General features: G+C 36.7%; 5 protein-coding genes across 23 annotated transcripts; 2 read left to right on the top strand and 3 right to left on the bottom strand.

Moving 5' to 3' along the window:
* The first annotated feature begins 199 nt into the window (after positions 1 to 199).
* On the top strand, positions 200 to 10672 carry LOC144011522 (aldo-keto reductase family 1 member B10-like). Of its 4 annotated transcripts, none has more exons than XM_077511629.1 (10): positions 200 to 393; positions 2090 to 2257; positions 2423 to 2539; positions 2617 to 2694; positions 2874 to 2996; positions 3434 to 3540; positions 3625 to 3706; positions 4765 to 4848; positions 4915 to 4997; positions 9684 to 10672. In XM_077511629.1, the coding sequence occupies exons 1-10, from the start codon at positions 328 to 330 to the stop codon at positions 9811 to 9813; spliced, it is 1038 nt and encodes a 345-aa protein (XP_077367755.1). In that variant the 5' UTR covers positions 200 to 327; the 3' UTR covers positions 9814 to 10672. The 4 variants fall into 4 exon arrangements, with proteins under 4 accessions (XP_077367755.1, XP_077367758.1, XP_077367756.1 ...); XM_077511632.1 differs by lacking the exon at positions 9684 to 10672 and adding an exon at positions 5101 to 5579 and having other exon boundaries at positions 204 to 393; XM_077511630.1 differs by having other exon boundaries at positions 381 to 521.
* LOC144011527 (aldo-keto reductase family 1 member B1-like) lies at positions 5589 to 9621 on the bottom strand. The gene is made up of 6 exons (XM_077511647.1): positions 9502 to 9621; positions 9329 to 9435; positions 8966 to 9047; positions 8467 to 8691; positions 6432 to 6514; positions 5589 to 5956 (listed from the first exon to the last, which is right to left on the bottom strand). The coding sequence occupies exons 1-6, from the start codon at positions 9619 to 9621 to the stop codon at positions 5914 to 5916; spliced, it is 660 nt and encodes a 219-aa protein (XP_077367773.1). The 3' UTR covers positions 5589 to 5913.
* Positions 9832 to 11041, bottom strand: LOC144011523 (aldo-keto reductase family 1 member B1-like). The gene is made up of 3 exons (XM_077511633.1): positions 10893 to 11041; positions 10035 to 10202; positions 9832 to 9954 (listed from the first exon to the last, which is right to left on the bottom strand). The coding sequence occupies exons 1-3, from the start codon at positions 11034 to 11036 to the stop codon at positions 9832 to 9834; spliced, it is 435 nt and encodes a 144-aa protein (XP_077367759.1). The 5' UTR covers positions 11037 to 11041.
* Positions 11042 to 13717: 2676 nt separating this feature from the next.
* Positions 13718 to 15348, bottom strand: LOC144011528 (dnaJ homolog subfamily B member 9-like). The gene is made up of 3 exons (XM_077511648.1): positions 15148 to 15348; positions 14625 to 14860; positions 13718 to 14391 (listed from the first exon to the last, which is right to left on the bottom strand). Exons 2-3 carry the CDS (start codon positions 14839 to 14841, stop codon positions 13961 to 13963), a joined length of 648 nt encoding a protein of 215 aa, XP_077367774.1. The 5' UTR covers positions 14842 to 14860; positions 15148 to 15348; the 3' UTR covers positions 13718 to 13960.
* Positions 15349 to 15701: 353 nt separating this feature from the next.
* On the top strand, positions 15702 to 19058 carry LOC144011524 (uncharacterized). Of its 16 annotated transcripts, XR_013281806.1 has the most exons (8): positions 15702 to 16072; positions 16399 to 16446; positions 16580 to 16621; positions 17449 to 17475; positions 17707 to 17840; positions 17925 to 17969; positions 18449 to 18587; positions 18759 to 19058. XR_013281806.1 is itself a non-coding variant. In XM_077511639.1 (7 exons), exons 1-6 carry the CDS (start codon positions 16042 to 16044, stop codon positions 17946 to 17948), a joined length of 354 nt encoding a protein of 117 aa, XP_077367765.1. In that variant the 5' UTR covers positions 15702 to 16041; the 3' UTR covers positions 17949 to 17966; positions 18449 to 19058. The 16 variants fall into 16 exon arrangements, 13 of the variants coding, with proteins under 13 accessions (XP_077367765.1, XP_077367763.1, XP_077367762.1 ...); XR_013281807.1 differs by lacking the exon at positions 17707 to 17840 and having other exon boundaries at positions 17925 to 17966; XM_077511639.1 differs by having other exon boundaries at positions 16399 to 16489; positions 17702 to 17840; positions 17925 to 17966; positions 18449 to 19058.
* Positions 19059 to 27605: the final 8547 nt, after the last annotated feature.

Below are 27605 nucleotides of genomic sequence, written 5' to 3' on the forward strand. Positions count from 1 at the left end.
AGGCGTGATAAATCGCAGCATCATTCCAGGAGTAATTCATCATTTCAGAATTTCTAGTCTAGTAGTCTGTGAATATTAACAATAATAATAATGATCCACTGTCCAAGATAATATTTGTGGTTTATGTTTGTTTGTTTGTTTGTTTGTTTGTTTTATGTGAATCACTGTACTGTTTGATTTCACGCCTGGGGCAACCTGCAAGGCATCACCAATCAATCGACGACGCCTCCCCACTCCGCCACACTCACAAACACACGCACACACCAATTCCACTTGTTGCAGCGTACTGCAGCTGACCTGAAGGCTTCAACTCGTCCTTCGGAAGCAATGGCAACATCCGTGAAGCTGAACACTGGCGCATTAATCCCCATCGTCGGCCTGGGGACTTGGAGAGTGAGTGATTCGTTACGAATCTCTTGGATCTAATGGAAAGTTACTAGTTACTTTCTTTCTGCGGGTGCAACGACGACGGGGGAAGCAGGATAAGAAACCGGCGCGGCCATCGAAATTTAAAATTAGACGTGAGGGAGTTGCATACCGCGTCGAAAATAAACTCACTGAGTGTCATTATAATTGTGCGTGTGAATGAATCGTTTTGATCGTGAGGCTAACTGTGGCTAATGCTAGCTAACATTCTAGGTTAGATAACACATTCGTTCGGGATTCGCTATATCATGCACCGATTCAGTATTTAATATGCAGATGAATCCGTTATAGCACAAAACAGAGCAACGAGCATAATTGGACTATTTTTATTTACGTTTTTTACGAGAAGGTGCTTAGCTTGCTGTACAGTTCAAGTGCCCAAATGAAGTATTGGATTTTACTCTTCGTTGTACGTATTTGCAGAATTATCTATACTAATATGAACTCTGTAGTTAATATTATTATGCGGTTGAGGTTAAATGGCTACACATGCCATTTAGAAAATATTTTACTTTCATGTATTCATCATTACTATATTGTGTATGTGGGGCTTAGCTGTACGTTTAAATTGCTGTGTATAGGTGTTTGTTTTTGGTATTTGAGTATATTGTTCATATGTAGCGAAGCCATACATTGTAGATGGCACCAAAAAGCCCTGGCTGCAAACTTGGCATTGTGTTACTGGACTATTATAGTGATGCCTTGAGATACGAATGACCCAACTCAGGCTTATTCATTCATTCATTTTGTGATAAGATCAATCTGATGGATTTATTTTGTCCTAACTTTTGATACATGTGGCAGTAAATTCAACTCATTTGGCAAAAAAAAAAAGGCTTCACACAAATGCCACTCTCAGTTGAAATACGTGCACATTTAGACATTCAATAGAACTGGACTCAAAGTCAGATTCTTTATCTTCAGTGAGGATCTGAAACAGCTGAGAGAAGCCGAGTCTACATTGTACACTGAAAGGCATCCATGTACAATGTAAACAGTTCATAAAAGTAAAAGCTGAAATTGTTTGTAATTTGTATTGTATAAGGCACTATTTTTCCATTTGTTGTTTTCGTTTTTGGGGGAGGCTGGAACAAATTTATAGTATGTGCATTAATTTTAATAGGGAATGAGGATCTGAAGGCACCACTTGTTGCATGTGCGAGATGATTGGGCCAATGGGAGCAGAGCAGGCAGGGAGAGAAGTCAGCACGGCGCTTAAAGAGATACTTGACTCATTTTAGCCATTTTCAGCAGTGGGAAGATAATATTTTGTCTAGAACTAATGTGACAACTTAATTATTTTTCATGTACAATTATACTACATGACAGGTGCTCAGAGTTCAGGAAGCGACCAATCACGGCTCCCGTTTTCTGGGTTTTGTTGTATGACGTTCGCAAACAGAGCCCTGATTGGTCGTTATCTGTTTCCGAAGCACGCATGATGTCATCTTCAGTTGACGCCAAGTGGTTTTGGTTTGTACTCTAGGGTACCATAACAGAGGTCATAACCAATAATAATATTTGTTATGATTCCAGTCAGTTTTATTTCTTACCGCTATCCTTCAGACAAGCTTTACATGATGTTTAGTATTTGTCAACTATTAGGTTTCATTTCAGTTATTTGTACTGCATGTTCCAAATAACTTCAGTCATTCTCTTGTAGTCTGAACCGGGTAAAGTGACTGAGGCGGTGAAAGCCGCCATATCGGCGGGCTACAGGCACATCGACGGGGCTTTCATCTACCAGAATGAGACGGAGGTGGGCGAGGGAATCCAGGCCATGATCAAGGAAGGAGTGGTCAAGCGAGACAACCTTTTTGTTGTTAGTAAGGTAAATTGTGTCAAATCTCAGTCCAAATTCCCAGTACATTAAGCACGATGGCATGGGTCAGCAACGAAGCCATTTAAATGGCGACTCTAATCCAGCAGATGGCAGTGTGACAACATAATCCAACTGCCTTTTTTGGGTTCTTACACGACATCTTTTGTCCCTTAGCTGTGGTCCACTTTCCATGAAAAGTCCATGGTTCGGAAAGCTTGTGAGAAGACCCTGAGCAATCTCAAACTGGCCTACCTTGACCTCTATCTAGTGCACTGGCCAATGGGATTCAAGGTAAATGCTGCAAGTGTTATCCATTATTGTTCTAGATTATTTTTAATTTTTTTTTTTTATTCTTTGTAATTATATAGGCTGGCGACGACGTATTTCCTTTGGACAGCAATGACGAAATAATTACTGATAATTCTGACTACCTGCAGACGTGGGAGGTGAGGTAAAAGTTTGTCAAATAAAAAACAAAGTCATAAAATTCTACTTGCATATGTGATTTGATGACTGATTGGATTTTGATCACTCCATGTGGGTTATTTAACAAAGGCAGAGCATCCGGTACAGAGCCCTGTGGAGCTCCTTAGAGTGCAAAAACTGCCCATATTGTGTGTTTTAGGGGATGGAGGAGCTGGTAGATGCCGGTCTGGTCAGAGCAATCGGCATCTCCAATTTCAACCGGGATCAGATTGAACGTCTCCTCAACAAGCCAGGCCTCAAATACAAGCCTGCCAATAACCAGGTACGCCAACACTCACACATACAATATGAAACAGGAATAACATCAAAATCACATGTATTGATGTTTTCTATCAATATGACAGGTCATCCTAAAAGTGCAGCAGTCTGTAATGCTGTCATGTTTGTTTCTCCCGAGAAGGGATAATTAAAGGTTTTCTAATTCTCCTGAGTTTGATGCAGCCAGTCCTCCCCTGAAGCTAGGCTAATAAGCTTAGTCTGTTGTTTACCCCCTTCTATCTGGGCTTGATCGTGCCTCGTATTAAATTAAGCTACCATTTGCTCCTCTGCCCTGCAGCCATTCTACAAAAACATCAGACATTCAGTCTTTTGTGTTGCTTCCAAAAAGAGAATACGATTTGAGAAAAGTTTCAGTCATGACTCAACAAAGGAACATTTGAAGTAGTCAAAGAAAGTGTTGTTGTACATTTGTGCCCACAGGTGGAGTGCCACCCCTTCTTGTGCCAGGAGAAGCTGATCGACTACTGCCACTCGAAGGGCATCGCCGTGACAGCCTACAGTCCCCTCGGCTCCCCGGACAGACCCTGGTAGCTTTGCTCGTCTTCAAACGTGGATCATCTCTGCTGTTTTCCGAGTAACATGTGACAAAGTCCGCTGGCTGCGCATTGCAGGGCAAAACCAGACGACCCTTCACTTTTGGAGGATCACAATATCATGGCCATAGCCAAGAAACACAACAAAACAGCTGCTCAGGTACAACAGCAATAAAAGCTACATCCGTTTTGAACGAGGGAAAGATAATGACTTGGGGAAGGAAGCACAGCCCTTTTTTTTTTTTTTTTTTTTGCAGACGCACGCAATGGATAGGAAGTTATTGAGCTCATTGTAGCTAGCAGGCAGCTCTATTGTTGAAGCATCGTCCGAAAGTGACTTTGAAGACAGATTTAATGATGTATGTGTGAACTAAATGGATAGTGGTGAGTGTTTGTTTACCTTATAAAATGGTAATTGCTATCGTGCTAATGCTAATCACGATTGCTAACCGTATAGTGTAGGCTAATCCTGTTGGTGTTGCAGTCATGCATATGTTCATAAGATAATTAGTGTAGTTATATCCACCCAATTCAACTCACATTCAACCTTAGTGGATTAAAAAAATAAAAATAAATTATATGGGTGTGTGACTATTTGATGGAATAATTGATAGTATAATCATCCCTAGGCTGAACAAATCATTGAATTCAAATCTACATTGCAAATCACAAAGGCTGTAATTTGGGGCTTCATTTTGGTCAGTCGCTTTATTTGTATATGTGGCTAGATAAGTTCAGTGTCTGAAGTGCAGTCCACATGTTTACATATTATTGTTTCATGAAATTTGAATAATTGACATGATGAAGCCACTTTGATAGACACGTTTGCAATTATTGTTGTAATGTGTTATATGATTTACTAGCTTAAGTTTAGGCCGCCCCTAATTGGTAGAATTTTGTCAAGTTGTCATAGTGAACAACATTGAAGGCTGTGAGTCAGTGTTTAGTGAGTTAACTAATTGAAGTAGATAAATACATTTGTATTTCATTAATTCATGATTAATTTGTCTGACTTATAAAACCAAAGTTTTTATGTAAAATAAATATGATAGTAATACAAATTAATTTGTTTTTATTTGTTAAAAATACATGGCAAAGGGACCTTGAGAAAATAATCACATATTAAATGGCGATTCTGCGGGGGGAAATTTTTCAATGAGATTATTTTTCCCAATATCGTTGACTGAGCCCGAGCCTGAACTCTGGATTTAAAATCAGGTCCTGATCCGCTTCCACATCCAGAGGAATGTGATTGTGATTCCTAAATCGATCACACCTCACCGCATCCAGGACAATTTCAAGGTAAGGAGCATCCCCAATGCCCACAATCTCTTGCTTTGCACGTTGTGTTTATGTGCGTGTTTGCAGGTGTTTGACTTCCAACTCAGCGACGACGACATGAAGACCATATTGGGATTTAATCGGAATTGGAGAGCCTGTGGGATGCATTGGTGAGTGGAAAGAAATGACGTTAAGACGTTGCTTGTTGTACGGCATCGTTTTTATACGGGGTTTTTTTGTTTGTTTTTTTGTTTCTTTCCCCTTGACCTCCAGGAGCGTGAATCACAAGGATTACCCTTTCCATGCTGAGTTTTGAGGTGGAAAATTGCCAAACGTGGGTGCTGAAGTTCACTTTCGTTTCTGTAGAGCACTGCTGGTACTATTACTGTCCTTACAAATGTTGACTATATTTGTCGTAGTAGCTTAATGTTGGCAAGGGCAACCAAGTTTGAAATGTATCAATACTCGTGGCATTATACATTTTCTTCTTAGCACTTCTTCTTATTTGCACTTGTGACTGTTGTCACCGCCGAGTCATGTGCGCTGCTTGTGAGGTTGTTGCCTCATTATTTTCACTTCTCCTGTGTGCCAAAGCCACACAGTGCCGTGCCTGCAGGGCACGAAGGACTGTGTGCTATTCGCGCTATTCCTAAGCACGAGGGGTCAGTAAATGCCACAGCCAGAACGTTAGTATAATTGCAAGAAGAATAGGACTGGAGTATGTTCCAATAAAATCAAGTAGTATGTACTGAGTCTTGTCTTAAGAGTTTTATTTGTGGTGTCGGCGTGTGATACATTCAAGAGCGTTTCAATTTGACGCCCTCGCCTCTTCGAAATTTTAACAAACCAATTTTACGATTCATATCCGTATTCGTTACACTCCTAGTGTGCCGTGTGTAGGAATGGAAGTCCTCTCATGAAATGAAACAAATATGCATTCATGAAGAGCATTTCATACCGAGCCATTTAACGGGGTGAAAACAGCTGATAAACGTTTTATTCATACTACGTGAAAGTCGAAGTCAAACATGAACACAAGCACGATCCTCAGTTGTTGGATCCTACGCAGAAACTCCCCGTTCGGAGTTAATATTCGGCGTTGAGTGGATAGTCTTTGTGTTTCGACGCCCTGTCAGGAAAACAAAAGCGGCAAGTTAAAGGGAGACTTCACTTATTTAGGCCATTATAGCAATAAAAAGTTCATATTTTGTCTGTAAATTAATTTGATACTTTCATGATTTTTCACGTACAATTAGTACCTTTAAAAACACATTTTGCAACATGCTGTCAACTGAAAATGACATCACAAGGGCTCAGGTAACCAATCACAGGTCATCTGCTTTCTAGGTATGGTCATGTGACATTCACAAGCTGAGCTGTGATTGGTTAACTGAGCCCTTGTGATGTCATTTTCAGTTGACAGCAATTTGCAAAATGTGTTTTTACAGGTACTAATTGTACATGAAAAGTAATGAAAATATCAAAATTATTATAGGCAAAATATTAATGTTTGACTACCAAAAATGGCTAAATAAGTAAAGTATCTCTTTAAAGGACACATGAACGTAATCCGATTACGTGCTCATTTGTCTCTGTCCACTTACCATAAAATGGGGAAACCTCTAAAATTCTTGTTTAAACTGAGCAGGATCTTCATGTCGTTGTCATGAATTTCAAAATCAAACACCTACACGAGGAACAGAAGTGAAAAATGCTTTTTAAACATCTTTGAGGAAAATTTCAATCCTGTGTCGCTTCTAGTGTTGTTTTGGAATCTAGAGAGAGTTAATCAAATTTCTAAAAATCTTCCCTACTTGATGATTACAGAATTTCTTGAAAAAAATCCAGTACTCAACCAGCTAACCAATCACAGCTCATCCGTTTTCTAGGTTTGGTCATGTGACATTCACAAGCTGAGCTGTGATTGCTTAACTGAGCCCTTGTGATGTCATTTTCAGTTGACAGCAAGTTGCAAAATGTGTTTTTAAAGGTACTAATTAATTGTACATGAAAAAAAATGAAAATTATCAAATTTATTATCGGCAAAATATTAATGTTTGACTGCCAAAAATGGCTACGTAAGTCAAGTATCCTTTTAAGAGCAATAGTCCAAAAAAAAATTTATCAGGTTCAACCTTACTTTAAATATATATATATATATATATATTAAAATAATTGAAAAGAAAAAATTGGGATGGTGTTTTGATTTTTTTTTTTTTTTATCCTGATTATTGGTGGGGGTTTTGTGGCTACACTAACAGTGCAAAATTCGTCTGTGTTTATCCATCCATCCATTTTCTTGACCGCTTATTCCTCACAAGGGTCGCGGGGGCTGCTGGCGCCTATCTCAGCTGGCTCTGGGCAGTAGGCGGGGGACACCCTGGGCTGGTTGCCAGCCAATCGCAGGGCACACAGAGACGAACAACCATCCACACTCACACGCACACCTAGGGACAATTCGGAGCGCCCAATTAACTTGCCATGCATGTCTTTGGAATGTGGGAGGAGACCGGAGTACCCGGAGAAGACCCACGCGGGCACGGGGAGAACATGCAAACTCCACCCAGGAAGGTCCGAGCCTGGACTCGAACCGGAGACCTCAGAACTGGGAAGCGGACGTGCTAACCACTCGACTACCGTGCCGCCCGTCTGTGTTTATGGTTTAAAAAAAAAAAAAAAAAAAGCACACACACACACTACCAAACTTATCATTTCACAATATTCAGTACCAAAGATGTTCATTTAGACAGCCATCGCATTCAGCATGCATGAAAATTATAGTATTGGAGACGTTTTAACAATTCAGTCATCTTCTTAACCAAAAAACTCAGCTAAATGAAATACAATAGTGTGCTGCCATCTAGTGGTTGACAGTGGAATAAATTTACACCCCAAGTAGTGGAGAAGTGAACGATATTGAGTAAATGGGAGGCAGAGCAACTCGGGTTTGAGTCCAGGCTCCGGCCTTCCTGGGTGGAGTTTGCATGTTCTCCCCGTGCCCGCGTGGGTCTTCTCCGGGTACTCCGGTCTCCTCCCACATTCCAAAGACATGCATGGCAGGTTAATTGGGTGCTCCGAGTTGTCCCAAGGTGTGCTTGTGAGTGTGGATGGTTGTTCGTCTCTGTGTGGCCTGCGATTGGCTGGCAACCAGCCCAGGGTGTACCGCCTACTGCCCATGCAGCTGGAATGGGCTCCAGCACCACCACAACCCTTGTGAGGAATAAGTGGTCAAGATGGATGGATGGATGGATAGAAATGGGAGGCAGAACAGAACAATTATAAAATAGGGATTAGTGTTGTTATGTCCTTACCATTTTTTCTTCAAGGTGTTTTTTTTTTGTTTGTTTGTTTGTTTGTTTTTAAAGCCTTTTGAGGCCTATAAATAGTGATTTTTACATTTACGGTATCCATCTGAGTGGCTAGACCTGAAATTCTTTCCAACCACTTTTTAACTGTTCCAAGGGCACCAGCTCCCCTTTGGTTGCTGGTTCTGCCACTAAATTATAAAAACTGCTCCATAGACTTCTTGCTTGCATCCCTGAAAAGTTGAATGGCAACCTGTTGACCTTTGACTCAACCAAATCATTAGGATTGTTGCTTGGTCTTTAATTAAGTTGTCTTGTGTTTTGATTTGAATACCTGAAAATTCTCCCTGATCCGATGTGGAGTCACCGACTTGGCGATGACAGTCACGTTCCGCTGAATGTGGAACCTGATCAGAATCTGGTGGTGATGATGTGCAGCATTAACATAGAAAATCATCAGCGAGGCATCATTTGCAACGGTTCGCAACACTGCCTTCCTTGTATGAGGATTCCTTGGTTTGGGGTTGGTTACAAATTGGTCTACTGCCCAAAATGTTAACTTGTAAAATACAATAACCATATTTGTTTTCAGTCTTGCTCTGTCCTCTTCTGTCTTAATGTTTCAAGCTGGGCAAAACATAATGTTGTTATTGTTTTTGTTATATAATTGCATAAGGTCGATTTCATACTGAAAGCAATTGTTTTTAATGGTAAATCATAAAGTGTGCATGAATGATGTTGGTTGTAATGTCACAAGTTCATTGGCTATTTCTGACTTAATTGTGACCAATTGGAGCAAGATAACAGCCCAGTACAGGAGGAGGGCACGTTACCTGTGCTGCAGTCTTGGTGTACTTTCGAGCAATTTCCTTGACTGTTGGCTCATCCAAGAGTGAAGGTTCACCAGAAAATGCCCTTTGCAAGTTAAAAAAAAAAAAAAAAGTGTGTGGGGGGAATCTCATACCTCATGCATAGCACATGGTCACAAGACGTAGGAAAGAAAATAAGCATTAAATTGTCTGGGCTGGCCTTTTTAGCAAAAGATTTAGTGTTAAAATGCCAGATTTAGCTACAAGCTGCAGTTGTGATATGTTTAAAGATTTAAAAGTGATTAGGATATTCTTCAAAATCAGCACAATATTCCCCTAATTACACATATTGGCACAATATGCTATTTGAGTTTTGCTGTAGCTTACCAGGGTCTGTCAGGGGATCCGAGCGGACTGTAAGCCGTAACAACGATGTCCTTTGAATGGCAATAGTTGATCAGCTTCTCTTGGATCAGGAATGGATGACACTCAATCTAATACACACAGATGCAACTAAGCCAAATTTAGCATATGTTCTTTTGACAGTCCCTTTTGATTACCTGATTGATGGCCGGCTTGTACTTGAGAGCCGGCTTTTTGAGAATGGCTTCGATTTGCTGCTTGTTAAAGTTGGACACGCCGATGGCCTTGACTAAGCCGGCATCCACGAGCTCCTCCATGGCCTGCGTACCGCAAATTAGTGACACGTCACGCCTCTTTATGCATCTGTTTCTTGTTCCAGTTACCTCCCAAGTGTCCAGGAAGCTGCTGCCGTCGGGGATGACCTGCTCGTGCTCATCCAAAGGAAAGAGCTCCTCCCCAGCCTGCAAAGTCAGAACTTTTACTTCCAAGTTGGACAAACTATTGGCTGAGTTCTTTTGAGCAGCGTTTCAGACCCTGGTGCCCATTGGGAAGTGAATGAGGTACAGGTCCAGGTAGTCCAGTCTGAGGTCACTGAGAGTCTTCTTGAAGGCCTTTCTCACCAGAGATGGGAGATGGAAGGTGCACCATAACTGCAGAAAATGTCATTCAGTGTGTGATGGGTGCAATGATGTCATGGGATTGGCATGCCTGAAAAACACTGGAGGTTTACCTTACTGACAATGAAGAGCTCCTCCCTCCCCACCTCGCCTTGCTCAACCACGGTTTGAATCCCGGCGCCAACGTCCTCCTCGTTCTCATACACGTATGCCGCGTCGATGTGCCGGTAGCCGGCGCCAATCGCCACTTTGACCGCTTCAGTGACCTTTCCGGGGTCCGCCTGGTGACAGAGGGTAATTGAATGGGTCCCTTCAGGCACATCTTGGGCAAATAAAATGCACCTTTTCGAGAGAATATTTTCTTTTTTGCCCCAGAATCCTTCAGCAGTGTGCTCGTTAGAGTTTAAGTCTGGAGAGATTATTTTTGCTAGTTGAAAATCTTTCACGTCTTATCCCTGTCGGATTGATTTGTTGTCTTGGCAGTATGTTGGGGTCATTTGCTCATCTCATACTCGGTTTGTTTATCTTATTTTCAGTTTGCTGCCGCTATCATCTCAACACATCAATTAAGAATGAAAGATTTATGTAGTTCAAATGAGTGCTTTTCTTTGTACTAGAAGCACAAAGGACGCTCACGTTTGCCCACCATTTCTGCCAACTCACCGCTTCACGCTCTCTTGCCATCTGTTTTCTGAATCAGGTCGACTGTGCAAGAAGGAATTAAAATTGTTCAGGCTTGTTGTTTCCGCCACTGGAAGCATTTTCCATAGTTTTCCATGCCTGGACTTGTACTTATCCACTCCATTTCACAACAAAAATAGAACGCCACTGACCTCTTTTAATTTAAAATACCTCAGAAGTAGCACAATTTAAAGCGGCAAGACAGGGAATTTGCTGCCCTCCGATTAAAAAGAAACAATTCATGCATGCAGTGACATCCTTGAATATGTCATACAAGTATTAAGGCTTACCCTCCACGTCCCGAGCCCCACAAAGGGCATCTTTGCTCCATTGTTGAGTGTAATGGTAGGAATCTCATTGTAGTTCTTCTTCCCACTCATTTCTGTGGAAAGAAAAAAAAAGAGTAAGGAAGAGGGCGACCACAATACACACATGACAGTGGTGCTATATATCAGCGAGAGGAGGTCTGCTGACCCGGAGGCGGAGATAAAACCAGTGGGTGGGTTAGGGATGGGGGTCAACTGACCTACTGTAAACACATCGGATTTAGGCAAAGCAAATGCAATATTCCATATAATAGCAATAGCCTTTCTACTTTCATTGGCTATGGGTCTGATGTCATTATTGACGAGGGGCTCACTGACCAGCTGGGTTTAGCCAACGTTTCTTTCCCTCGCTCGGTTGCCTGCGGTTTCAAGAGGGCCCTGGCCGTGACTCCTGACCGCCATTCATGTCATAAATGTCTCCTCTTCGCCATTCTTGGGGCCATGAGAGGATCTGTGTTTTTATCTTTCTCAAAAGTAGAAAGTGCAAGGCCCCATTATATTTCTTGATCTCCATGTGGTGATCTCGTTCTCGTCTTCCTCTACTTTCTAACTTTGTTCATGTGCCAACTCACTGACATTATTTTCATTGTAAGTTGTTTATTCATAGGCTTTTTCAGAGTTTAAAAAAAAAAAGAAAGAAAAAGAAAAATGAGTCTTGAATGTGATTTCTGAGTCCACTTAGTGGTCTGCAGTGGTCATTACAAAGAAAACCAATTTCCCCTGTATTTTTATGTGATGTAATTTCAGTGTCCATGATGAATTTTATACAATCTATTGTGCTTCCATCAACATTTGCCCCCACTCCTCATTATTTTATTTGGTCAGTGTTTGGTGCTCTATTGACTGTTACCATAAGAATAATTCTAATTGACAACTCTGGGAGAAAATTGGCATCCAGTGGCACTGGTTAGCACTAAGGAGATAAGAGCAATATCGGGATATTAAAGCTTCCACAATATCGTTGTCGTCATGTTCACAATATTTAAAAGGAACACATCTGTTAAAAAAAGGAAAGTCAGGTTGAATTCTATTTGTGCAGTTCTGGCACCCTCTGGTGGCTAGTTTATTAGTGCAATTTAATTTTAATTAGGGATGTTTTGGCCTATGTTTAAAATTATGCTAATTGTCAGATGAATGGGAAACTAATTTGCTTGTGAAGTGATCAATATGTGCTTGCATTAGCAAGTAAGTGCTTTAGAGATTGTAGGTGGTTTGCTGTTATGGACAAAAGCACAATATTATGCTTTTTTTTTTGTTTTGTTTTTAGCATGATCTCTTTTTTTTCTTACAATATTGTGATCTTATTTAAATATTGGCAGAGGTGCTGATACTTCATTAAAACAGTGCTATCGGCATCGGTGAGTACTCACAAGTAACATGCCACTACCATTAATTCCAAGGCTTATATAGGATTTTGGATGCAGCATCTTGTGTCTTGCTCGTGCACGACATTCACTGGTATGTGACATGTTCACTGCATGCTGATCTAAGACATCCTATTGGGCCTTGAATGCTCTGAACCAATAGCAGGACAGCTTTTTCATGTTGAGGAAAAAAAACCTTAAGTTTCGGTATGGTATCGGTATCGGCCGATACTGCAAAGCTGGGTATCGGTAGCCAAAAAACGGTATCGGAACAACACTAATTGTTACATCCCTAGTTAGCACATCTGCTCCCAATGCTAAGGATGTAAGATCAAGTCCGGGCTTCGGCTTTCCTGAGTGGAATTTGCATGTTCTCCCTGTGCCTGTGTAGGTCTTCTCTGTGCGCTCCCGTCTCCTCTCACATTCCAAAGACATGCATAGCAGGTTAATCGGGTGCTCTGATTTGTCCGAAGGTGTGATCGTGAGGATGTATGGTTGTTCGTCTGTGTGTGCCCTGGCAACCAGTTCAGAGTGTACCCAGCCTACTGCCCGAAGCCAACTTAATCAGATTTAGATACAGAGTGAAATCCGCATCTAACCGGAACAGTATGGTAACTAAAAGAAGGTTGAATGGGCCCATTTGACAACCTGAACCCGACCAATTTTCCTTAGTAAATATGGTCAAAAATTGTACTAAGGCCTCATGAGGCCTCTCGCAAGTTCATTAGCAATTGGGGTGGGACGATACGGGTAAACCACGATTCGATACTGTGACGATATTTTGCTCGCAATATCGATAATATCACGATACACGATATCTATGATTTTTGGTATATTGTCAAAACAAGTTTAGCACTATATCACGATATGTGACTTGAAAAGCCAACAAATGGCCATAAAAAGGAAAATGTCTAATTATGCATTTATTCAATGCCAAAACTTTGTACAATGTACAAAGTTCTGCCTCGTGCCTCACTGCCTCTTAGTCTTTTCACTGTAAACATTGTAAAGTGAGACAAATTAAAGTGCATAAACATTTATAACAACACTGCACAACAGGACACATTATATTGATATCGTCAGTGTATCAATAATTTATTGCAACAGAGAGCGCAACAATATATTGCAATATCTATTTTTTCTCCCACCCCTAATTAGCAAATCTTGACACACACACTAAGTCATAAGCTGTCCTGTTGCAACTTTTTTTTTTTTATTCCATTTTCAAACATTGTCCAATCAATCAACACACACACACACACACACGAAAAGTGCAGACATTTAGACAATGATTATTCAAACAGCACTGTCTATGCATTATAGGCAACGTGAAGAGCAAAAAGTGCTGAATATTGCACATGGGTCATTTGAGGTTTTCGTTTTAACATGAAAAACATCTCCAGCAAAGTATAACATAAGTGCTTGTTTTCTTTTTCCTTATTCAGTCCTGGCTTGTTCAAAGAATAATACCCCAGTGCAGCTTGTTGAAGCCAAGAATGCACGAGCTTATGTCGATTCCTGAGCAAGTAAACAAGCTGACCTAATTGGAAGTGACTGAAAGCCCACTTTGTTCCTTGAATACAAATCTTACACTCAAAATCACCAAAAAAAACGTGATAAATTAGTATTCAATTTCCAAACCAAATCCAGCAATATCCTGAGGCCCCCTCAGGAGCAGTCAGTGAAGGTGGTCACCATGTTGCCCCTTCTCTGCGTCACTGTCCTGCAGTGCTGCTTGGTTGAGCGCTGGAATCTGCCGTCACTCCTGGTAGTGTGTGCGTTAAAGGAGAACATCTTCTCCAAGTCCTCAAACATGTCATCAAACAGTCCAGCACCCCCTCCTCCAAAGGACCGCCTCTGTTGGTTCCCTGTGGCCTCCCGGAAGAACCTCTTCTGATGGGCTTGATGATGGGAGTGGAAGTGTTGCTGCTGACCAAAAAGGTCAAAGTCCTTGAAGATGTCGTCCATGTTGAACGACCGGTAGTGCTGCCGAAAGTTGTAGTTGGCGCCTCCTCCACCGCTGCCGCCGTGCCTCGACGGGCCGTGGCCAAACTGGTCGTACTCTCGCCGTCTCTTGTCGTCTGATAACGTCTCGTACGCTGAGGTCAGACAAAGGGAAAATTGACCTTTTAATTGCTTGTATACAAGCTTTGAAATTCTAAAAAAAAAATGTCTATTTTATTAAATGCCTCTTTCCACAAATGTGCCTCTAATCAAGCAGGTCTGAAGTTTGCAAAGTTGTCACATCACACCAACCAACCAAAAACAAGGTACTTTTCAAAGAGACTCAAACATTCCTGATCCTACTTGGAATGCAAAGAGAGTCACTTACCCTCAGCTATTTCTCTGAACCTGCCCTCGGCGTCCGGGCCCTTGTTGCGGTCCGGGTGGTACTTGAGAGCCAGCTTATGGAAGGCCTTCTTGATCTGGCGGTCGGAGGCGTCTCTGGGCACCCCCAGGATGTCATAGTAGTCCCTCTTGGCCAATATGAACTCGGAAATGAGCAAGATGTGAAAGGCGAGCAGCAACAAACACTGCACTGTAGCCATGACTGCGTTTGTTGGGCACCTTTAGCGGATGTTGATAACTTTGTTAGTAACACATTAAAACATTTGCAAAGGGTTTAAAGCGTGTGCCTAATAGCGTTCGAGTTGAAGAGTTATAGCTAACAGTTTGGACAGTTTTTTTTTTTTTCAAACGTTCTCCTTACAAATCGAGACGTTTACATGGTTAAGAAATTGACAAATCGCCATTTTGGATGAAAAACGAGGGCGTTTCGTTGTCCTATAGTCTACATAAAGCTCTTTAAGAGTAGTTAACTAATTACGATATAAATTATGTAACGTGTGGCTTACCTGGGTCACCGAAAAAGACAGGTACACTGCCGAGTGCTGACAGCTCCAGCTGATCCGAAACCACAAGCTACGGTTTGTTGACGAAATGCATTCTTGCGCCGGAGCACCACGACTCGCAACGCTATTGGTCCATTCCTCGGACGTATCGTCTCAAAGCTCTCTCATTGGTGAAAACTGTCCACGTAGCTTCACGAAACAAATGAATCAAGAGAATATTCGTCGCTTACTTCCGGTTTCGTTTTAAAGCAAAATAATACGCGTCGTGTCGCGCCGCACCCAGCTGCTTGGGTAGTACTTGTATAATGTGCGTGTACAAACGAACGATGCTATTTATAGCGGCGGTAGAGAGTGAGGGCGGCGCAAAAATATGTTCAGCTTTAGGGGCGTAAGAGAAAAGAGAATGAGAAGCAATGCATATATATATATATATATATATATATATATATATATATATATATATATATATATATATATATATATATATATATACACACACACACACACACATCATAATGTATTTTTATTTGTTTTTGTTTTCATTTTTATATATTTCTTGAGTGAATTTTCAAAATCGTCCAGCCGGTCCTTCGTAAATGTAATGCTGTTTTCTTGCCACAAGGTGGCGATAGCCCTCGCCGGAAGCTGCAGGGCGGTTCCGATGAAGTCTACCTGTTGGCGGGAAATGTTGACAGGAAGTGACCCGGAAGTGGTGTCGTAATTGAATTGCTGTCGTAGGCTAGCGCACATGGATGCTTACTGAGGTGTTTTTGTTTTAGCGCCCGTCAGCTGCCTTCATCATCATGTGTTATCGTAATTATTGTAAATACATGTCGAGTAGGAAATTGCATTTGAACACCAGAGTTTCCGAGTTCAGAGAACTATTCAAGTTTCAACATGGCGGAGAGCGCAGAAGGATTCGTGAATGGCAAGAACTATTAACATTTACAAAGGCGTTAACTTCCGGTAGCAGGTTCTACACAATTATGTAGCATACGAAATTATGTCCTGTCCTTTACGACTCATTTGCCGTAATTGTTCGGTTTTACGAGAAAAATAGTACATGCTGCTGTATTTTTTTTGTTTGTTTTTATTTATTTTTTTAGCTATAACAAAAGTATATGGACAGAACTCGGTCGTAATTTGAAGTTTCCGAGTGGTAAGGTCCATCTTTCCCATAGCGAGTGAAGGCAGGGGAATAAATGTGTGCAACGTGTGAATAAATGTGCTGTTTGGGCTTCATTTTTGTTTCAGGCGTCCAGATAATTGGAGACGTGTGCCCATTGGGAGTGGTGTCAACAGGTGCACTAAATGACCACATGCCTCGCAGCAAGATGGCGACCGGGTTTGGTTTTTTTTACGCTAAAAGCCAGTACTAGATTGACTGGAAGCTGTTTGTCATTGTTTTTCCACAGTGGTTTTGTGCTTTTTGTAGGTGTTTTACCATCAGAGGAACAGGAGCACTGTTCAAGGAAAGGTTTGTGGTACTGTATACTGTATAGTTCTTAATCCCATTCGCCCCCCTTTCATTTTGGAGGGCACTTATAGTTTTGCTGTATGTGTAAAAAAAACAAAAACAATTCTAATAGTGATTCTCAACCTTTTTTCAGATGTGAATTTTTTTTTTTTTTTTTTTTTTTTTCCTTCTTCTTCTTCTTTAAGCCAAGTACCCCCTAATTAGTGCAAAGCGTTTTGGATTTTATATATCTCAGTTCTGTGCCGTCAGAGTCTGGTGTTAACTTTGCAACTCCATTTATAATCATATCTGTAAAACTAAGACAAAAAGACATAACAAAGAATATAATTAACGTTATTGAAAATAGTTTTGTACACCAATAAGGTGCCCTCCTTTGGGATCATAGTACAAATCTGCGAATCTCAATTAAAAAAAAATAATGATTAAGACGACTGACATTAGTAACTGTCAGTACTGAATATTATATTGTTGCACTGAACTGAGTGCATATTTAGGGAGACATTGGGCTTTTGTTTCACTGAGGATGTTCTGCTGTGATCAAGCTTTTATTTTTGCATTGATGCTATTTTTTTTTTTTTTAAATATACATTTTAAAATCTCACAGACACCCATTTGAAGAACCTCTTTTCAAATACATTGTGCTTGGTTTTATTTTTTTACGCACAGGTAATGTGCAGTGTTTTTACCTGTTCATTTTATTTACAAATTTACTCTTAAGTTAAATGATTGGCTTTTTTTTCCTTTTTTTTTTTTTTCTTAATTGTGGTCATCTGGGATTTTGTAAATGTTGGTAGGTCTTCATGAAGTTTGCTGTTCTTGTGTTGCAGAGGCAGCGATGGATCAAACGCAAGAGGGTAATATGTACAAACACAAATGAAGTTGGCACACAACTGATGAATTTGTATGCTTTCCCCATCAATTTAGGAAACGTGGCACAATAAATGACACGACTTGACACGAGATGTTTGTTGGTGCATAAACTGTCTGGGGGTGCATGTGAATTGTGACCAGGAGGGGGCAGAATATGGTGCTTTGTGGCATGCCTTAGTTGTTTTCTTAGAAAGGTCTGATTGCAATCAGGACAGGTATGGAGAAAATGTTGGGAGAGCTGATGGCTGTTACATGCCAGTGCAGTCAAGTTGTTTGCAAGATCTTGCTGAAGATGGTCTGTTGTTGTTTGCCTTGTCTGGATCCAGAGCAGCGTTTTGTTGGTTTGATGGCAAGTTGAAAGCTGGGGTACACAGTGTCGGTAGGATTTGAGGCAGGAGTCCATATTGATCAACACAATTTTTGTCTGTTTCAGGGTTGTCTCAGCACCAGGTCGTAGAAGAGGACCTGGACCAAGGTAATGAGTACATGAACACATTTAAGTGACCTGCTCACAACTGATTTTTACATTTTCTTAATGCAGTGTGCATATTGGGCGATGTGCCAAAAATCCAGGTTAACAAAATGTATTGTTTTGGATTATAGGGGCAAAACACCTTACTGAGTTGTACGTTAGTTGATCCACTATTGGTAAGAGAACAAGGTTTTGTCATATGGGGTTTAGGTTGGGTGGTGCCGTAAACCTTTTGGCCAGCTAGGAAACTCTTTGAGATTGTTTTTGTGAATAAAGGACTAGACCAATGCATTTGACTTGTTCTTGCAGGGGGGAGCCAGAGTCAAGTCGAACCACAGCAGTGACAAAAGAACAAATAAACATGAACAGGAGGAGGGGGGGGGGGGGGGGGGAGGAGTAATATTTTGTTTGTTTGTAGTGTGGTCTTTGAGTGAGGACTACATCATATTGAGCAACATAAACAAAAACCTTTCTCGATGTTTCAGGCTGAAGAAGAAATGTACACAAACAGCCTGGAGCTCAAGATGAACGGCTACATTGCTCTGGAGTTGAATGTGCAAATATTGTGCGTCAACATGGATGACAACACATTCATGAGTTCCCCCCCACACTGTGTTCCCAAAGGTGCTTGTGGATGCTGCAAACTCATTTAAGATGACTGCATGCTTGTCCTTTTTGTCCTGAGCTGTGCTTCCAATCAAAAATGATAATGAAGTCTGTTTGTGGAATACGCTATGAAATGTTATTTTCAACAGTTTTTTTTTTTTTTTTTTTTTTTTTTTTTTTAAATTCCAGGTGGAACAGAAGCTCCCCCTTTTTTTTTTTTTTGCTTGAATTAACAATTTAACATTGCAAGTTGTCCTTTTGAGAGATTGGAGAGTATATGCATTTAATGACTACAAATATGTCGTGTTGCACTACATTTTGCCAAGCCTGTTGTACAATAAAGCATTAAACATGCAGAATGAAATAAACATTTATGGCATTTTTCACAATACCCCCGCCCCCTTAAAAAAAACAAATCTTTACTTTCGGGTGGGGGGGAGTAGTAATGTGTACTGTAAAGGAAAGTACAGAGCCTGACACAGATGTAAAGTAACCTGAATAAAGTGATTCTTTTTTTCTTTTTCTTTTTTTTATTTTGTTGTTGGTGTGTGTGTGTGTGGTCTGAGTTCTTCCTCCCCTCATGCCAGGGATTGTTGGTCACTACAGGACCGCAAACTGCTGCTGGTGCTTCTGCTGCCGCCTTCTGTCTGTGTGTGCTTCAGGTGCCTGTGGCTACACTCAAGTGACCCTCAAGCTGAGGTTGGGGCCCTACATTTCAAGTCCCTTCAGTTGCAATGGTCCAAAAACAATTTCACTTTTTGGCTCAGGAGATGATTTGGTGACCAGGTGGTTGCCATTTTGTAGACTCAGAGCTACTGCTGATAAATGTGAAGGGTGAACAGTTTGATACAAAGATTGTTAATGATGTCCATTTGTGTGAAGACACTTTTAGGATGATGCATCACTTTACACTAAATAACTGTTTAAAAACAAAACCTTTTTAAGGAAATGTTACTCATAGGTTTTATTTGTAATTGTGTGTTAATTGCACAGAGAGAAAAGCGTGACCGTTACTTTCACATCTAGAGCATTGTTTTATATCCTGGAGGGAGAATCACATTGATCGTTACGACAGCGAGCACAGTACACGCAGTGAAACCAGGTTAGTTGCACGCAATACATTGACATTTACATTTCACATGGTGAGATTCGTACTCTGGACCTCAGGGTTCGCAAGCTGCGTACCTAACCACTCGGCGAGCGGTACGGTAAGGGTGATCGCCGCTCTGCGTCCAATTATGTGGAACAATCATATTTTTCAGGCGAGGGGGGCGCTACTGTTAGGAAACAAAAGTGCGCAGAGACCAGAGGCAACCGGTGCCACACTGGTCCAGCGGCAAGGTTTCCGCTTGCCACCCCGTGGGTCACGGGTTCTAATCCAACGTCGGGTGCGTTGAGGATAGGGGGCAGTTGCAGTCTCTCTTTTTTTTTTTTTAAATAAAATAAAAAACGCCTTACTATACATGGTCGTTTTTTTAATACAATAAAAAAACGCCTTACTATACATGGTCGTTTTTTTGACAAAATAAAAAACACCTTACTATACATGGTCGTTTTTTTTAATAAAATAAAAACGCCTTACTATACATGGTCGTTTTTTTGACAAAATAAAAAACGCCTTACTATACATGGTCGTTTTTTTTAATAAAATAAAAAACGCCTTAATATACATGGTCGTTTTTTTAATAAAATAAAAAACACCTTACTATACATGGTCGTTTTTTGACAAAATAAAAAACGCCTTACTATACATGGTCGGGGGGTTTTTTAAGAAAAAAAAAAAAACCTTACTATACATGGTCGTTTGTTTTTTTTAATAAAATAAAAAACGCCTTACAATACATGGTCGTGTTTTTTTTTTTTTTTAAGAAAAATAAAAAACGCCTTGGTCGTTTTTTTTAATAATAAAAAACGCCTTACTATACATGGTCGTTTATTTAATAAAATAAAAAACGCCTTACTATACATGGTTGTTTTTTTGACAAAATAAAAAACGCTTTACTATACATGGTAGTTTTTTTAATAATATAAAAAATGCCTTACTATACATGGTCGTTTTTTTTTATAATAAAATAAAAAACGCCTTACTATACATGGTCGTTTTTTTTAATAAAATAAAAAACGCCTTACTATACATGGTTGTTTTTTTGACAAAATAAAAAACGCCTTACTATACATGGTAGTTTTTTTAATAATATAAAAAATGCCTTACTATACATGGTCGTTTTTTTTAATAATAAAATAAAAAACGCCTATTTAATATGCTATTTGTTAGCCCATCAATGGCATTTTGCATTGTTAGCATGGTCGTTTTTTTTAATAAAATAAAAAACGCCTTACTATACATTGTCGTTTTTTTAATACAATAAAAAACGCCTTACTATACATGGTCGTTTTTTTAATTAAATAAAAAACGCCTTGCTATACATGGTCGTTTTTTTGACAAAATAAAAAACGCCTTACTATACATGGTAGTTTTTTTTTTCATAAAATAAAAAACGCCTTACTATACATGGTCGTTTTTTTTTAAATAAAATAAAAAACGCCTTACTATACATGGTCGTTTTTTTAATACAATAAAAAAACGCCTTGCAATACATGGTCGTTTTTTTAATTAAATAAAAACGCCTTACTATACATGGTCGTTTTTTTTGACAAAATAAAAAACGCCTTACTATAGTAAGGCGTTTAGTAGTAAGGTAGTTTTTTTTCATAAAATAAAAAATGCCTTACTATACATGGTAGTTTTTTTTTTTCATAAAATAAAAAACGCCTTACTATACATGGTCGTTTATTTAATAAAATAAAAAACGCCTTACTATACATGGTCATTTTTTTGACAAAATAAAAAACGCCTTACTATACATGGTCGTTTTTTTAATAAAATAAAAAACACCTTACTATACATGGTCGTTTTTTTGACAAAATAAAAAACGCCTTACTATACATGGTCGTTTTTTTTAATTAAATAAAAAACGCCTTACTATACATGGTCGTTTTTTTTTTTTTAAATAAAATAAAAAACGCCTTACTATACATGGTCGTTTTTTTAATAAAATAAAAAATGCCTTACTATACATGGTCGTTTTTTTAATTAAATAAAAAACGCCTTACTATACATGGTCGTTTTTTTAATCAAATAAAAAACGCCTTACTATACATGGTCGTTTTTTTAATTAAATAAAAAACGCCTTACTATACATGGTCGTTTTTTTTTAATACAATAAAAAACGCCTTACTATACATGGTCGTTTTTTTAATCAAATAAAAAACGCCTTACTATACATGGTCGTTTTTTTAAATAAAATAAAAACGCCTTGCTATACATGGTCGTTTTTTTAATAATATAAAAAACGCCTTACTTTACATGGTTGTTTTTTTTTAATAAAATAAAAAACGCCTTACTATACATGGTCGTTTTTTTGACAAAATAAAAAACGCCTTACTATACATGGTCGCTTTTTTTAATAAAATAAAAACGCCTTACTATACATGGTCGTTTTTTTTTTTTTTAAATAAAATAAAAAACGCCTTACTATACATGGTCGTTTTTTTAATAAAATAAAAAATGCCTTACTATACATGGTCGTTTTTTTAATTAAATAAAAAACGCCTTACTATACATGGTCGTTTTTTTAATCAAATAAAAAACGCCTTACTATACATGGTCGTTTTTTTAATTAAATAAAAAACGCCTTACTATACATGGTCGTTTTTTTTTAATACAATAAAAAACGCCTTGCTATACATGGTCGTTTTTTTAATAATATAAAAAACGCCTTACTTTACATGGTTGTTTTTTTTTAATAAAATAAAAAACGCCTTACTATACATGGTCGTTTTTTTAATACAATAAAAAAACGCCTTACTATACATGGTCGTTTTTTTGACAAAATAAAAAACACCTTACTATACATGGTCGTTTTTTTTAATAAAATAAAAACGCCTTACTATACATGGTCGTTTTTTTGACAAAATAAAAAACGCCTTACTATACATGGTCGTTTTTTTTAATAAAATAAAAAACGCCTTAATATACATGGTCGTTTTTTTAATAAAATAAAAAACACCTTACTATACATGGTCGTTTTTTGACAAAATAAAAAACGCCTTACTATACATGGTCGGGGGGTTTTTTAAGAAAAAAAAAAAAACCTTACTATACATGGTCGTTTGTTTTTTTTAATAAAATAAAAAACGCCTTACAATACATGGTCGTGTTTTGTTTTTTTTTTAAGAAAAATAAAAAACGCCTTGGTCGTTTTTTTTAATAATAAAAAACGCCTTACTATACATGGTCGTTTATTTAATAAAATAAAAAACGCCTTACTATACATGGTTGTTTTTTTGACAAAATAAAAAACGCTTTACTATACATGGTAGTTTTTTTAATAATATAAAAAATGCCTTACTATACATGGTCGTTTTTTTTTATAATAAAATAAAAAACGCCTTACTATACATGGTCGTTTTTTTTAATAAAATAAAAAACGCCTTACTATACATGGTTGTTTTTTTGACAAAATAAAAAACGCCTTACTATACATGGTAGTTTTTTTAATAATATAAAAAATGCCTTACTATACATGGTCGTTTTTTTTAATAATAAAATAAAAAACGCCTATTTAATATGCTATTTGTTAGCCCATCAATGGCATTTTGCATTGTTAGCATGGTCGTTTTTTTTAATAAAATAAAAAACGCCTTACTATACATTGTCGTTTTTTTAATACAATAAAAAACGCCTTACTATACATGGTCGTTTTTTTAATTAAATAAAAAACGCCTTGCTATACATGGTCGTTTTTTTGACAAAATAAAAAACGCCTTACTATACATGGTAGTTTTTTTTTTCATAAAATAAAAAACGCCTTACTATACATGGTCGTTTTTTTTTAAATAAAATAAAAAACGCCTTACTATACATGGTCGTTTTTTTAATACAATAAAAAAACGCCTTGCAATACATGGTCGTTTTTTTAATTAAATAAAAACGCCTTACTATACATGGTCGTTTTTTTTGGCAAAATAAAAAACGCCTTACTATAGTAAGGCGTTTAGTAGTAAGGTAGTTTTTTTTCATAAAATAAAAAATGCCTTACTATACATGGTAGTTTTTTTTTTTCATAAAATAAAAAACGCCTTACTATACATGGTCGTTTATTTAATAAAATAAAAAACGCCTTACTATACATGGTCATTTTTTTGACAAAATAAAAAACGCCTTACTATACATGGTCGTTTTTTTAATAAAATAAAAAACACCTTACTATACATGGTCGTTTTTTTGACAAAATAAAAAACGCCTTACTATACATGGTCGTTTTTTTAATCAAATAAAAAACGCCTTACTATACATGGTCGTTTTTTTTTAATACAATAAAAAACGCCTTACTATACATGGTCGTTTTTTTAATCAAATAAAAAACGCCTTACTATACATGGTCGTTTTTTTAAATAAAATAAAAACGCCTTGCTATACATGGTCGTTTTTTTAATAATATAAAAAACGCCTTACTTTACATGGTTGTTTTTTTTTAATAAAATAAAAAACGCCTTACTATACATGGTCGTTTTTTTGACAAAATAAAAAACGCCTTACTATACATGGTCGCTTTTTTTAATAAAATAAAAACGCCTTACTATACATGGTCGTTTTTTTTTTTTTTAAATAAAATAAAAAACGCCTTACTATACATGGTCGTTTTTTTAATAAAATAAAAAATGCCTTACTATACATGGTCGTTTTTTTAATTAAATAAAAAACGCCTTACTATACATGGTCGTTTTTTTAATCAAATAAAAAACGCCTTACTATACATGGTCGTTTTTTTAATTAAATAAAAAACGCCTTACTATACATGGTCGTTTTTTTTTAATACAATAAAAAACGCCTTGCTATACATGGTCGTTTTTTTAATAATATAAAAAACGCCTTACTTTACATGGTTGTTTTTTTTTAATAAAATAAAAAACGCCTTACTATACATGGTCGTTTTTTTAATACAATAAAAAAACGCCTTACTATACATGGTCGTTTTTTTGACAAAATAAAAAACACCTTACTATACATGGTCGTTTTTTTTAATAAAATAAAAACGCCTTACTATACATGGTCGTTTTTTTGACAAAATAAAAAACGCCTTACTATACATGGTCGTTTTTTTTAATAAAATAAAAAACGCCTTAATATACATGGTCGTTTTTTTAATAAAATAAAAAACACCTTACTATACATGGTCGTTTTTTGACAAAATAAAAAACGCCTTACTATACATGGTCGGGGGGTTTTTTAAGAAAAAAAAAAAAACCTTACTATACATGGTCGTTTGTTTTTTTTAATAAAATAAAAAACGCCTTACAATACATGGTCGTGTTTTGTTTTTTTTTTAAGAAAAATAAAAAACGCCTTGGTCGTTTTTTTTAATAATAAAAAACGCCTTACTATACATGGTCGTTTATTTAATAAAATAAAAAACGCCTTACTATACATGGTTGTTTTTTTGACAAAATAAAAAACGCTTTACTATACATGGTAGTTTTTTTAATAATATAAAAAATGCCTTACTATACATGGTCGTTTTTTTTTATAATAAAATAAAAAACGCCTTACTATACATGGTCGTTTTTTTTAATAAAATAAAAAACGCCTTACTATACATGGTTGTTTTTTTGACAAAATAAAAAACGCCTTACTATACATGGTAGTTTTTTTAATAATATAAAAAATGCCTTACTATACATGGTCGTTTTTTTTAATAATAAAATAAAAAACGCCTATTTAATATGCTATTTGTTAGCCCATCAATGGCATTTTGCATTGTTAGCATGGTCGTTTTTTTTAATAAAATAAAAAACGCCTTACTATACATTGTCGTTTTTTTAATACAATAAAAAACGCCTTACTATACATGGTCGTTTTTTTAATTAAATAAAAAACGCCTTGCTATACATGGTCGTTTTTTTGACAAAATAAAAAACGCCTTACTATACATGGTAGTTTTTTTTTTTCATAAAATAAAAAACGCCTTACTATACATGGTCGTTTTTTTTTAAATAAAATAAAAAACGCCTTACTATACATGGTCGTTTTTTTAATACAATAAAAAAACGCCTTGCAATACATGGTCGTTTTTTTAATTAAATAAAAACGCCTTACTATACATGGTCGTTTTTTTTGGCAAAATAAAAAACGCCTTACTATAGTAAGGCGTTTAGTAGTAAGGTAGTTTTTTTTCATAAAATAAAAAATGCCTTACTATACATGGTAGTTTTTTTTTTTCATAAAATAAAAAACGCCTTACTATACATGGTCGTTTATTTAATAAAATAAAAAACGCCTTACTATACATGGTCATTTTTTTGACAAAATAAAAAACGCCTTACTATACATGGTCGTTTTTTTAATAAAATAAAAAACACCTTACTATACATGGTCGTTTTTTTGACAAAATAAAAAACGCCTTACTATACATGGTCGTTTTTTTTAATTAAATAAAAAACGCCTTACTATACATGGTCGGTTTTTTTTTTTAAATAAAATAAAAAACGCCTTACTATACATGGTCGTTTTTTTAATAAAATAAAAAATGCCTTACTATACATGGTCGTTTTTTTAATTAAATAAAAAACGGCTTACTATACATGGTCGTTTTTTTAATCAAATAAAAAACGCCTTACTATACATGGTCGTTTTTTTAATTAAATAAAAAACGCCTTACTATACATGGTCGTTTTTTTTTAATACAATAAAAAACGCCTTACTATACATGGTCGTTTTTTTAATCAAATAAAAAACGCCTTACTATACATGGTCGTTTTTTTTAAATAAAATAAAAACGCCTTGCTATACATGGTCGTTTTTTTAATAATATAAAAAACGCCTTACTTTACATGGTTGTTTTTTTTTAATAAAATAAAAAACGCCTTACTATACATGGTCGTTTTTTTGACAAAATAAAAAACGCCTTACTATACATGGTCGCTTTTTTTAATAAAATAAAAACGCCTTACTATACATGGTCGTTTTTTTTGACAAAATAAAAAACGGCTTACTATACATGGTCGTTTTTTTAATAAAATAAAAAACGCCTTACTATACATGGTCGTTTTTTTTGACAAAATAAAAAACGCCTTACTTTACATGGTCGTTTTTTTTAATAAAATAAAAAACGCCTGGTCGTTTTTTTTAATAAAATAAAAAGCGCCTTACTATACATGGTCGTTTTTTTGACAAAATAAAAAACGCCTTACTATACATGGTCGTTTTTTTAATAAAAAAAAAAAAACGCCTTACTATACATGGTCGTTTTTTTTTAATAAAATAAAAAATGCCTTACTATACATGGTCGTTTTTTTTAAAATAAAATAAAAAACGCCTTACTATACATGGTCGTTTTTTTAATACAATAAAAAAACGCCTTACAATGCATGGTCGTTTTTTTAATTAAATAAAAACGCCTTACTATACATGGTCGTTTTTTTGACAAAATAAAAAACGCCTTACTATACATGGTAGTTTTTTTTCATAAAATAAAAAATGCCTTACTATACATGGTAGTTTTTTTTTTTTTCATAAAATAAAAAACGCCTTACTATACATGGTCGTTTATTTAATAAAATAAAAAACGCCTTACTATACATGGTCGTTTTTTTCATAAAATAAAAAACGCCTTACTATACATGGTCGTTTTTTTGACAAAATAAAAAACACCTTACTATACATGGTAGTTTTTTTTTTCATAAAATAAAAAACGCCTTACTATACATGGTCGTTTTTTTAATACAATAAAAAAACGCCTTACAATACATGGTCGTTTTTTTAATTAAATAAAAACGCCTTACTATACATGGTCGTTTTTTTGACAAAATAAAAAACGCCTTACTATACATGGTAGTTTTTTTTTCATAAAATAAAAAATGCCTTACTATACATGGTAGTTTTTTTTTTTCATAAAATAAAAAACGCCTTACTATACATGGTCGTTTTTTTAATACAATAAAAAAACGCCTTACAATACATGGTCGTTTTTTAAT

The sequence above is a fragment of the Festucalex cinctus genome, unplaced genomic scaffold (assembly GCF_051991245.1).
Source record: "Festucalex cinctus isolate MCC-2025b unplaced genomic scaffold, RoL_Fcin_1.0 HiC_scaffold_176, whole genome shotgun sequence".
Taxonomy (NCBI): domain Eukaryota; kingdom Metazoa; phylum Chordata; class Actinopteri; order Syngnathiformes; family Syngnathidae; genus Festucalex; species Festucalex cinctus.

Coding starts and splice junctions, on each gene's coding strand:
- LOC144011522 (XM_077511629.1), top strand. CDS start 328: ATGGCAACATCCGTGAAGCTGAACACTGGCGCATTAATCCCCATCGTC. Junction 2,997..3,433: donor ACAAGCCTGCCAATAACCAG/GTACGCCAACAC, acceptor TTGTGCCCACAG/GTGGAGTGCCACCCCTTCTT. Junction 4,998..9,683: donor AGAGCCTGTGGGATGCATTG/GTGAGTGGAAAG, acceptor TTCTTGTTCCAG/TTACCTCCCAAGTGTCCAGG.
- LOC144011527 (XM_077511647.1), bottom strand. CDS start 9,621: ATGGAGGAGCTCGTGGATGCCGGCTTAGTCAAGGCCATCGGCGTGTCC. Junction 8,692..8,965: donor ACACCAAGACTGCAGCACAG/GTAACGTGCCCT, acceptor GTATTTTACAAG/TTAACATTTTGGGCAGTAGA. Junction 5,957..6,431: donor AGAGGTTTCCCCATTTTATG/GTAAGTGGACAG, acceptor TTTTCCTGACAG/GGCGTCGAAACACAAAGACT.
- LOC144011523 (XM_077511633.1), bottom strand. CDS start 11,036: ATGTGTGTATTGTGGTCGCCCTCTTCCTTACTCTTTTTTTTTCTTTCC. Junction 10,203..10,892: donor TGGGGCTCGGGACGTGGAGG/GTAAGCCTTAAT, acceptor CTCTGTCACCAG/GCGGACCCCGGAAAGGTCAC. Junction 9,955..10,034: donor AGCTCTTCATTGTCAGTAAG/GTAAACCTCCAG, acceptor CATTTTCTGCAG/TTATGGTGCACCTTCCATCT.
- LOC144011528 (XM_077511648.1), bottom strand. CDS start 14,841: ATGGCTACAGTGCAGTGTTTGTTGCTGCTCGCCTTTCACATCTTGCTC. Junction 14,392..14,624: donor GTTCAGAGAAATAGCTGAGG/GTAAGTGACTCT, acceptor GTCTGACCTCAG/CGTACGAGACGTTATCAGAC.
- LOC144011524 (XM_077511634.1), top strand. CDS start 15,948: ATGTGTTATCGTAATTATTGTAAATACATGTCGAGTAGGAAATTGCAT. Junction 16,073..16,398: donor CGCAGAAGGATTCGTGAATG/GCAAGAACTATT, acceptor TTTTTGTTTCAG/GCGTCCAGATAATTGGAGAC. Junction 17,841..17,924: donor AGCGTTTTGTTGGTTTGATG/GCAAGTTGAAAG, acceptor TGTCTGTTTCAG/GGTTGTCTCAGCACCAGGTC.